This window comes from Egretta garzetta, unplaced genomic scaffold (genome assembly GCF_000687185.1).
Source record: "Egretta garzetta isolate BGI_Z169 unplaced genomic scaffold, ASM68718v1 scaffold434, whole genome shotgun sequence".
Taxonomy (NCBI): Eukaryota; Metazoa; Chordata; class Aves; order Pelecaniformes; family Ardeidae; genus Egretta; species Egretta garzetta.
In genome coordinates this window covers 1,694,654-1,706,752 of record NW_009259584.1, presented here as the reverse complement: position 1 = coordinate 1,706,752, position 12,099 = coordinate 1,694,654, and the positions used below count along the sequence as shown (strand labels likewise).

The 12,099-nt window shown below is 36.5% G+C and overlaps 1 protein-coding gene across 1 annotated transcript in view; it reads left to right on the top strand.

The window, feature by feature from the left end:
• Positions 1-12,099, top strand: part of MALRD1 (MAM and LDL receptor class A domain containing 1) — a 276,978-nt gene that overhangs the window by 189,050 nt on the left and 75,829 nt on the right. The window contains exons 31-32 of the mRNA XM_009637718.1: positions 4,313-4,470; positions 11,565-11,766. Of these exons, the coding sequence (XP_009636013.1) occupies positions 4,313-4,470; positions 11,565-11,766 (360 nt within the window). The remainder of the gene's footprint in view (positions 1-4,312; positions 4,471-11,564; positions 11,767-12,099) is intronic.

Below are 12,099 nucleotides of genomic sequence, written 5' to 3'. Positions count from 1 at the left end.
TGGGAAGGTTCCTGCTGGCTGGAAGTTAGCCAGTGTTGTTCCTGTCTACAAAAAGGACATGAGGGAAGACCCAGGGAACTACAGACCTGTTAGTCTAACCTCAGATCCTGGAAAAATTATGGAGAAGATTATACTATGAACTATTGAAAGGCATTCATCAGGCACAGTCAACATGGATTCACAAACAGAAAATCCTGTTTAACTAATTTGATATCCTTCTGTGATAAGGTCACCCACCTAGTAGATGAAGGGAAAGTGGTGGATGTAGTTTTTCTGGATTTTAGTTAAGGCTTTTGATACTGTCCCTCACAGAATCCTTCTGGACAAGTTGTCCAACTGTGGGGTGAGTGGGTTCATGGTGTGCTGGGTGAAGAACTGGCTGAAGGGCTCAAGGGGTTGTAGTGAATGGGGCTACATCTGGCTGGCAACCGGTCGCCAACAGTGTTCCTCAGGGCTCAATTCTAGGGCCAGTTCTGTTCAATATATTTATCAATGATCTGGATCAGGTTTAGACTGGACATTAGGAACATTTCTTTACCAAGAAATTCTTTACCAGTGGTCAAACACTGGAACAGGCTTCCTAGAGAGGTGGTTGATGCCTCAAGCCTGTCAGCCTGACAATGCCCTTAATAACATGCTTTAACTTTTGGTCAGCCCTGATTTGGTCAGGCAGTTGGACTAGATGATCATTGCAGGTCCCTTCCAACTGAAATAGTCTATTCTATTCTAATACTAAATTTCTTCTCTACAGAGTCTGTCTTTAAAAGTTGAATTCTCTGAATGTGTGACTGGCTATCAACAGTATTCTTCTCCTTGTCAATATTTTGAATAATCTATTTTTCCTGGAGTGTGGTACCATCCTAATGAATTCTAGAAAAATGTACAATCATACACAGGTCCTTAAAGGATGGCTGAGGAGCAGTGTGTGTGGATGCACATGAAATGCTTAAAGTTCCTATCTAAGATCTTGGTTTAACTTACCTCCCTGACATGGGCTTGCCAGAAATCTTAATCTAGAAGTGTTTCCCTAGATGCCCCCAGAAGATGTTGCTGATAGACTACTACCAGGATGCCTACTGATTGTTAGGAGAATGAAATGTATTAATAGGCAATTGTGGTTATTTGAGTTATGTAGACTGCAAGCTATAAATATATATTGTATTATACAAATATAAAATGTTATAATCCATTATATAGATTATACAATATAATAAATCTGGATGGAATATTAATTTATGTCATAAGTGTACCAGTCTCTATTTGAGAAGTGCTTAGCTTTTCTTTCCACGAGCTTTACTGGTTAGAAACCCTATTTTAATTTTCATCTAATCAGCAAAGGTTAGGATTCAATGTAGGAATATCACAATTTCTACTGTTTTTCTCTTGAATTTGCAAGCCACATGATTTCTAGGTTTTGACACTTTTTTTTTGGTATTTTATGTTTCCAAAATCAACAGAGACATCTTATTGGCAGGTGGCTGTAAACATTTCTGTCCTACTCATTTATCCTCCCTTTTCCTTTAGAGGATTCTGCACCTGCTGCAGAATTCCCTGATCATGAGGGAACTGCTTACCTGCCACAAATCACAGTTTTTCATTTTGGAGAAAGCAGACATCCATACCAGTTTGTGTTCCTATTGCAGGCTGTAAATGTGGAATTTCATTCCTCTTAGAAGGGGACAGAATAGACAGGTAGAGGTAGAAACTATTGCAGCTGTCCCAGGCAAGCTCTTCTTTGCAAATCATTAGTCTGACTTACTTTCATGATGTTCCTTTGATGCAGTGTGATGACGAAACAACCAGTAGCCCTTGGCTCTTCAAGGAGATTTTGTGTGCTTTTCTATTACAGTTTCTCTCTTTAAATTGGTTCTTCTTTGCTTCTGTGAAATTACCCAGCAATTGTAGGAAAAATAAAGTTAATAAAAAGCAAAGCAAGAGGAAAACAAGGTTAGAGCAAATGTGTTTGCAAAATTACCCAGATTTCTAATTTACTTGTAAATTAACTGGGCAAGAAATGTTCACATTAGCTACAGAGAAATCACTTGTCAGAATTGCCAACGGCCTAGATACTGACAACCTGTAATGTCCAGAAGTATCTATCAGCCCATTCCTGACTCCAGTCCAATTCATTCTTGTTCCAAAATCATTTCTTCTGGTTACTAAGCTTATAAACTCATTGTACAGACCATGCATGCCATCATAGTAATATAATGAAGCCTGTGATACTATACCAACTTTGTATTAAGAGTATTGGCACAACTTTGTGTGGAGGAATCTCATAGTGGTTTAAATGTGTCTTCATTTCCAGTACAACTTAAACTGACATTACAGATTTCAGGTGGATAGAAATGGTCATTTGGAAAAAAATTGCATCAGTTTAACAGAACTAACTGATTGCATTGGTACAGTCTCTGGGAAAAGATAAGCCCTGTGATTTGAAAACAAAGATTTTTAGTGATAAATAACAACTGTGGTTTCATTTGTTTAACATTCTGCAATCTGAAGCTTATGCAGGTCTCAAATTTAAAAATATTCCTTTCCATACATTTCCTTCTCAAATCGTTCTTTCTTGCTCTAAAACAGGACACTTTCAACCTTTTGCCGCTGTATCTGTGAGCTATTTAAATGTTCAGAGGATGTAGCTGATCAAATGCAGAACGTTTCAACCTGAAAAACTTCAGCCAAATGCAAACCCAAACTTGTTTAACTTTTACTATATGTCATATATCATTTTGCCATATATCTTATTTCATGTACAAATAGCCAGTCATATTGATCTTCCAGTTTCCTGGTCAGTATGCAGCTATATGGGATCATTCTGTTTATGAAGAATATAGTATATCCGTGTCATTATAATCTTTCAAATAGTTTTTTATCCCCTGAGAAAATGTACGTTTCTTGAAAAAGCTTGAGGCATAACATGATACCCAGATAACCTCACTTGAAAACATCATCACAAATAAGATTGCTTTAAAGACGGCAAGAGAAACTAAGAACATTTCCTTGACAGCCATTACAACTTACAAATAGTCCAAATTCTGGGTTTCCTTTGACTGAGATCCATACTGAATAATTCCCACTCTGAACAAATGAACATTTGCAGGTCTGTAAGAATGGTGTGTTGGATAGCAGTTTGAAAGCCCATTACATAGATTCACTTTATGTGTGAAAGGCCTAAAATTGCATCAACTTTAGGTAGAAATAACTGCAGCTCACTTCAGGTGGGAAATAATTTTTAAGTTTTTCACCCCAGTCCAAGTGTGTCTGACTCTTGAAGTAACACAGCAATGAACAGCTTTCTGGTTTTGCTTTCTTAAAATCTGTATTTGCCACCTTAATACTAAGAAGTGCTAGATTGTATCGCATATTGATCTTACAACTGAAAAAAACTTCTTATTTTTGTTCTAACAATTTTTTTTTAGTGATGGAAAAGTTGTAGGAGAAGGAAATCATCTGCCTTCTAGGTCTTATAATGAAGCTGCTGCCAGGTGGAGTGCTTTCTTTAGTCTGCCAGAAAATTTAGTTACCATGCCTTAGCATATGATGCTTATACTATTTTAGTGACTTGTCAATATAGGAAAAAGCTAAAATTTAGAAATTAAGTTGGGTCCATCACTATCCAGTTTGTTTTACAAATATTTCTTTCCTTTCCAGAATAACAATTAGTTCATTGACCATCACAATTGCAGCTTTCTTCATAATCATACCTGCTTAGAAGTTACATCCCACACAGATGTATAAATCATATACCTTATTCTTCGTAAATATGCATTCCTGAATTATTTTACTTTAATGCAGAATGAGATTTGAGAAATTTTAAATTGCAAAGCATATGAAACTATACGCCTAGATTCAGCTGCAGAATACATGAACTCATATATAAGGGATGGGTATACAGGGTGAGTATGAAGGCACCAAGTTTATTTTTGAGGTTTTGAGAATTTATTGCCATAAGAAAGAGAAGATGGTATAGTGCAGATGCACAATTTGCACCAGTTCATCCATAACAGTTCAAAATCTCCTTCCACAGGAACAGCCATCTTCTTTACAGAATGTTCATTAATATTTCATAATAACATAAAGCAAAAAAAATCCTAACTGGCAGGGAATCATCTTTTCAGATATATCACTTGTTAATCAGCTGTTTACAGAGAGGCTTAGAAGAGCTCACATGGAAGATCTCTGAACAGCCAAGGTAGGGTATACATGTATGTGGCAAAACATACCAGTACCTGTGTGTGTAAAAATGCTTATGCTCTGAAGCATGAAGTAGTACTGAAAAACTATAACTGTTTTTTATCTTTCTATCAAGGTAAAGGACAGCATTTTCTGTATGTAAACTCATCTGTCCAGAAGGAAGGAAACAGAGCAAGGATAATTACCACCAAACTCTTCCCAGCTAGCCTCGGGGTCTGTAGGGTTCGGTTCTGGTTCTGGATGTTTGCTTCTAGGCAAACAGGAGTCTTAAAGGTAAGAGAAAAAACGCTTCTGCACATCATGACATAATAATATTTGCTTTAGTAGTATTTGTGTTTCTGTGTCTAGAATGAGCTTATATTAGCAGTATTTCATCACAACTTCACTGCAGTTACACCTATAAAAGAAATAAACCTTAAACCTTAAACCTTAAACCTACTGAACACCAGCGCAGTTCTTCTCTGCACAATTCACTCTTCAACATAATAAACCTTAAACCTACTGAACACCAGCGCAGTTCTCTGCACAATTCACTCTTCAACATAAAATAGAGGCAGTTTACAATGTTTAGAATGAAACCAAGAGGTGGTTTAAAAGAAAACTTTTAAACATACTAATGTCACCAAGTATTGTTGTTTTATGAAAATAACTGGAAATAGAGCATTTAACCATAATAACAATTATAGGTAAAGCCTCCATGAAAATGTCTTCTTGCTGTTCCCCAAGCATCCTTAATGGGCACACTTTTAGTTGTTAAGTACCCTAGTAAAGGTCCAAGCAGTGATGTGAATATGTTACGTAGTGCCTTTTTTAGAGGTCTGAGCAAGACTCCTATCTGTGGCAATTTGTTAAATTTTGAAAATACAGATTATGTCAGTTTTACTATGTGACAGAATATAGACATTTGCATATGCTATCAAAGTCCTGAATTATATTAGTCTATGTTAAAAGTGAGCAAAAATATTTTTGTGGTCTTGTACCCAGAATTAAGTCATGAAGATTGGACCACTGTTTTTGTACTTACTCTGTCTTTGGTCTGGTTCTCCACTGTAAAGAACAGTCACAGCATAATTCCGTGGGATAATAGTGTAGGCTGCAAGGACCTCAGAAGGTCTCTAGTCCAACCTCCTGCTCCAAGCAGGGTCAGCTACAAGATCACACTGGGTGGCTCAGGAGTTTACCCAGTCTTGAAAACTTCCATAAATGAAGACTACTCAATCTTTCTGGGCAACCTCTGCCTCTGCTCGACTGTCCAGCATGAAAAAGCTTTTCCTTATATCCAGCCAAAGAATAATGTTACCTTTCATTCTGCTTTTTGTCTATCTTTTTTTAAGTAATTTTTTTCAGGATGGGGTTTGTGTCTCAATTTTATCACTTGCACCTAGTTCATGGATATTCTGAGTATCACTATAAAGTTAATTAATAGTAACAACAATGAAAAAAAGCTGAATTATATGAAGTTTGTATAAGCAGCAGATACTTCTGCTTTTCAAACTGTTTTTAAATGAGTTTCAAATTATGTTATTTAAACATTTCTTTCTATTCAGTGAATAAAAATGCTCAAAATGTATTCTTTCCAAAGATACTTGTTATTTAAGATTAATTTTTAAGAAGTTTTTATATTGTAATCTTGTAATTTTATTATCTGAATATAGTTTTTAAAATACTCCACCTTGTCTTCTTTCCAGCTTATGTTATTTATCCTTCCGCATACACAAACTTTGCACATTAAGAACAAGAAATCAAAAAAAGTAGGTAAAGTTCGAGAGCAATACCAGATGAAATTGAAGTAAAAAGCAAACAGAAATTGCTTTTTGGATGTGTTGGTAACTGAAATATTGTGAGATTATCTATTTGTTTAAATTCAAGTATCTTGGACATACATGGAAGAGTACAGGCAAGATTTTTCTGAAGGAGCTTCTGAAGTATTTAAAGCATCACAGAACACTTAGAATTTGTGAATAAGTAGATGTGTGTGGCCTATGTGTGAGTTAGTAGGCAGACAGGCAAACAGAGCCTGCTTTTTAATTGGGTTTTTTTTTGCATTTCAAACAGACTAGTTTGTTTAACTCTCATTACCTTCAATTTCATAAAGAAATTACTTACTCCCATATACAGATAAGGTTCCCTGTTTATGACTTTGCAACATGTACTCTTTATGGAGAACTGTATAACGATATTCATAACAGACTGAGGTAATCAGCAAGGATTTATCGTCCTACTGCTGACCCAATTTACCCTTATGGACATTTTGCTTTTTTATATCAAACTAATAATATATTTCAACATCAACTGTTGCTGTTATTAAATCAAGAATATAAATTAACTGTAACCAGTTAAGTGAAAAAGAGCCCAGAAGAACAAAGAAGAAAAAAAACCACAACCAACAGCCCAAAACTTCAAATGCAACAGCTCAGTGAAGAGTTTTGTTCAGGCTGCACTGGAGGTGAAAAAAGTCAAACTGTAATAGGAAGTCTGAATAAAGTGTTAGAATATAATAACATCAGTACAAAAGCTGATGTTATAGCTATTATCTGAAATACAGCTATCTGATCAAGTCTGAATTAAGAAAAAAAAGGACTGCAGAGATAGAACATACTGATGTGTGTGATTAAAACATCATACAGGGAATCTGTAAAAAAGAATGATAAAAATGAAGGATGTCTTGGTGTCGGAAGTATATATGGTAGAACTACACAAAATAATACGAAGTTATGGGAATAATATAATTTTTACCCAGAAAAGGAAGTATTAACTGAGAATCAAGAAAAAGGAATTAAAAGCGTTTTTCTGTATTCACAATGCATATTTCAGTTGTGGAATTCTATTGTCATGAACTCTGTAATTGGTTCATAGGGAAACCAAAAGCTTAGGCTCTTGCATTAACATACAATGGATGCTATGTAAAAGAGATCTGAATACTGAAGCTTCAGGATATCAGTCAACTATTAGCCAACAGGAGAAAAAGGTTGCCTCTTAATGATTAAGTACAGAGCCGCTAGTTTTTCTTAGGAGTATATAGTAACAGGCTTTGCGGGGTGAGTTACTCAGCACTAAATACATGACTGGTGTAATATATCAATTAAAATGTGCTCTGAAAAAGAATAGCTCTTAATATAAACAATTTCTATGGCATTATGCTGCAAATGTATATTTAAAAAATACCTTTCTCTTTACATTTTTATGACTATTTAGTTGCATTTAATGAAGCAGGGGAGGAGTTCCAGTAAGAAATGGAACTGATTTTCACATCTGTTTCATTCCAGTGGGGATCCTATTGGTCATCTGTCAGAGAAAACATTCAGCTTTCGTTAAGCTTCGGCATTCTGTCTCTGTCCATTTGCTTCAGGATCATGTCATACAATTGGGAATTAAACCCAAAATTAATTCCCAGTGTGATAGTATAATTCTAATATATCAGTTTTCTGCCTTGGTATTTGTTGATACTAACAGAACTGAGGTATAGTAAATTTTGATATAGGTCAATTTTACCAAAAATGACTACATTTTTTATTACTCCAAATTCATGTTTAATGAAATAAGGAGAAGACAGGTAGAAAACTTTTAAAAGTGCTTCTCTATTGTGACAGTGAATTGTGCTACAATTTTGCTAATCTGATTTGTGGGCTTTAGAGAAACAATTTCAGTCTGCCTCTGGTGTAGCTTCAGCCTAAGGAAGATATGTAATGATGACTGACAAGGAATGTGAGCAGTTCAAAGGTGTGATCCCAAGGATGTAGAGCAGAAAAGATATTATTATTCACCGGAGTCAGTGGGAAGTTTCCTCAGCTGACACAAATCTCTAGTGCCTACCGAAGTGAAAATACAGGTTGTCTTTCACAAGATTTTCCTGCTCCCTTGGCTGGTGATTAAGGACTGTATGTTGGGAATGATGGGAGACTACACCTCTTATTATGCACCCTTCAGATCTGCATTTGCTTCTTGGTTATTAGTCAGTTAATTAACCTTCCAGATGGAACATAGAACCTTCCAGTGTGCCAACTACTAGAGTCAGGCAAGATCAGGAAGATAATACATTACCTTGAAAAGTCAGCATGAGCGTACAGCATAGCCACATGAGTTGTAATTGCTGATGACTACCTAGAAAATGGCAGTTTATGTTTCATGACCTTCAAAAGTACATGCGCTTTCCCCACCCCCAAAATCAAACAGAAGTTGAAAAAAGGATCCAAGATTTTCTAACACACAGGACATGCTGTGCAGAATTAGGACTGAGTCATGGTTTTAAGGCAGGGAAATGGGATTTGCTAAAGAATGCTGTTCACATATGGACTACAAATGAACCAGCTGGCAAAGACACCTTGGAGAAAGACCAAGAAGCAAGCATAAAAGCTTCACTCACACATTCATCTCATGTAGATTACCATGCTAAATTCTTCTTTAAATCACTGTGAAGTGTGTATTGGGTAGCTTCCCTCCTGAGCTCTTCCTTCTGCAGTGAATGAAGTGATATCTCTATTTCTGTTGGTTTCCATTCTTCGTGATTTCAATTGTGTGTATGATCTAGAAATGGTGTCAGCACAGAATGAGGAATAGACAGATATAGTGATTAGTTAGTGCAATACATGCTTATTACTTTTAAATTAAAAAGATGGGATTTAGCCCACAACTAGATCAGTATTATCTGGAGCACAATCTCCCCAGACTGATTGATCCAGAGTTGTTCAATGGGACTTTGCTACAAGTTGTGGGGTTTTTTTTTTCTTTATTATTACGTGCCATGTAGTGGGATTAATCTTGCCAGCTTTTTCCTCTTTGCCATGTTAAATTGTTTCCACTACCAGGCTAGCTTGTACACAATTTACAGGATGCTGTGTAGGGAGGTGTTTGAGTCTCTGGAGGCACTAGGCACCACACAGCTGTATCTCTCCAGGGCTCTAGGGAGCTCATATCTATGAGAATTTGCCCTACCTTTCATGTGTTGTATATGTCTACACAGGCCAACAACAATCTTGTATAGGCTAAGTGTACTTCCTGACCCAGAAGATGCTTCAAACTCTCAGCTGCATGGGTACCCTCAGCGAAGGATACAGTATTGCATTTTATAATTGTTTCTTCACTTTCTGTAAGCACAACCGCTGAGAGAATAAGACCTGTATGCCCAGCTAAAGGAACAGATTCCTTGGGCTCCCCATTTTTCTGAATGCCGTTGTAATCTCATTTAATTTAGCATACATTTTAAATTAATTTTAGATATTTCAGCTAATTCAGAACTGCTCAAGCAGGCAGCATGCTTTGAACAGATTCCTTGGGCTCCCCATTTTTCTGAATGCTGTTGTAATCTCATTTAATTTAGCATATATTTTAAATTAATTTTAGATATTTCAGCTAAATTTTTTTGAAGGTGCATAAGAACACAGACCCTTTCCTGACTTAGTTATGGATAGATAAAGACTTTGAGAAGTGAAGTAAGAGTATTCAGGAGTACTTTGGCAGAAAGTGGGTTTGAAGGATTTCCCCAGGAGTACACATGAGAAATGGAGCAGAGCTGGTAGCTCACCTGAGATTTCCTATGTACCAGTTTAGAGATTTACACTAAATGCTATCAGTTGCCACAGGTTACCTATATGTGCTTTTTATGAGGAACCATACACCAGGTTTAAACTTTAGTCAAATCTGAGGACACAGCCACATAAATTAACACAACTTATTAGCTGATCTATAATAATTACATATCTGCATGCCCTTACCTTATGGTACATGACTTAAATCTCAAAGAAAAGAAAGATAAGGAATATAAAATTACCTTACATCTGTATGAACAGAAACTGATGCCATCAAAATGTTGCATTTTAGACCCAGTTTGACTTGCTGCCACCCCAAACCCAGCAGCCAGTATACATACAGCAGGTTTCATGATGGATTTATTGTGTTTACTGAGCTTGAGCTGCAGGGTTGATCTGTATGTACACAGAATGACTCCATGCTCCATCTGAGACCAGGCTCATGATGCAGTCTCTCTGTACATAGACAGAACTGCTCAAGCAGGCAGCATGCTTTGGAATTTTTACTATGAAAAACTTCTACAAACCTGGCAAAAAGGAATGGAAAAAACCACCTGATTTTAAATAATGAGCCAGTCTTCAACTGTCCTGTTGAGACTCCAGTATTGTCTTCGAATATTTTTGATTCTTCCCCTTTGCCCAACTAAGTTAGGTCCTGATTTGGATTATTCTATGCCAGTCTTCTTGAAGGTCCTCTCCTCCAAAAATAAATTAACATCAAGACAGATCAAGCATCAGAGATATTTTAATCAATACAGCAACTTCTGTAGAGTATCTGGTTCACAGTGCCTTTTGGATTTTTAGCTTATTTGTCCCACCAGGTTGGCTGGGAGAGGAAAAGGTATGTAGTTATACAAATCATTAGTATGAGTTTAAGTTTATAACTTTCCTCGGTCTCAGTTTTTCTGTTCCATCATTAAACTGGGGAACTCAAGTGGGAACATGAACCCATGGGTCACTAGAAAATTAGTCTGAAGTCTTAAGAGAAGGATGGTGTTATAAGTAATGAGGAGAGGATAATGATTCAAATATTCAGTCCCTTAAAGAACTAGTTATCATCTGAAATGGCTAGAATATGCTTCCTTTCATTACTCCAGCTCTTTTTCATTATATCTGGCCTGTTTTAGATTGTATAAGTATTTTGGCCACCTGAATGGGAAGAGCAACCACCTGCATAATCTCCAGACTTTCCTGTGCTTGGCATTAATTCATCAGTGATTGGTTAATTGTGAATTCATTCATTGCCATTCTTATTGCTTTCACTATATGATGGTTTTATTTTTTATTTATGGTGTTGCCAAATATGCTTGAGTTAATTTACCAGCACTGCCTGAAACATTGTATTACAAATTGCTTGTACCTGACGACAGAGTTAAATCCCTAGATGCTAAGCCTTTTGTTTATATCTCTAATCTTCACCCAGTCTATCAACTATAAGCAGGTAATCTTTTAGAGATGAAATGGTAGCTCAAGATCCTTCTCAATTTTTTCTTCAATGTTTAGATGAATTTGGGGTTAGGTCTTTACTCATTAGCTTCTATAAGTCAGGCTGAAACTGGCTGTACTTTTCCACTTAGTGATTGTATCAGCATTTTTTTTTATTTTATTTTATTATGTTTTCATAGCAGCTCTTTATTTGCAGCTGAATCAGCATTAGAAAAAGTATTCAGTAATGTTTGGTCATGACCAATAAGGTGGGGGTTTCAACCATATCTAAGAGGGCCAGTACTGCCCAGGCGGGTAACTGCGCTACTGAGCTTGGGCTATGTTACTCTAGCTAGATGCGCTCCTCTGTTGCTTACTGCTGATTCAGCTGCATCTCTTGGGTTTCATTGTCAACAGGTATACACAGCTGAAGAACATGGAATGGATATTCTTATGTGGTCTTCAAGTAGAAATGAAGAAAACAAATGGATGTATGCAAATGTGGTTCTCTCCAGTTACAGCCCTTTCAGAGTTGCCTTTGAAGCTGAAGTGGGGTGGAGTGAACCCACAGAATTTGCTCTTGATGATATTTCTTTCACTCCAGAATGCATTGATGGAGGTAAGCTATTACACAGATATTTCCCATACAGGTTTTCTTCCCAGAGGGCAGAGGAAAATTGTAGCATTTCATATTTCAATGTATATCACAGTTACAAAATCTGGATTTTTTTCTTTTGAAATTATTGCAATACTGCTGTGCTTTATTTCATTCCAAAAAATGTAGAAAAGAAATGGGTGCAAAGAAGTATGTTTTTCAAGGCAAAGAAAAATGTTTAAAGGAAAGAAAGATCAAATTTATCACGTCTGACCCACATGGCAAATTTTTAACCAGCGTATTTTTCCCTGAAGGAGAGGACCATTATATCTATCAGAGAGATTCCTATCTGTTTGT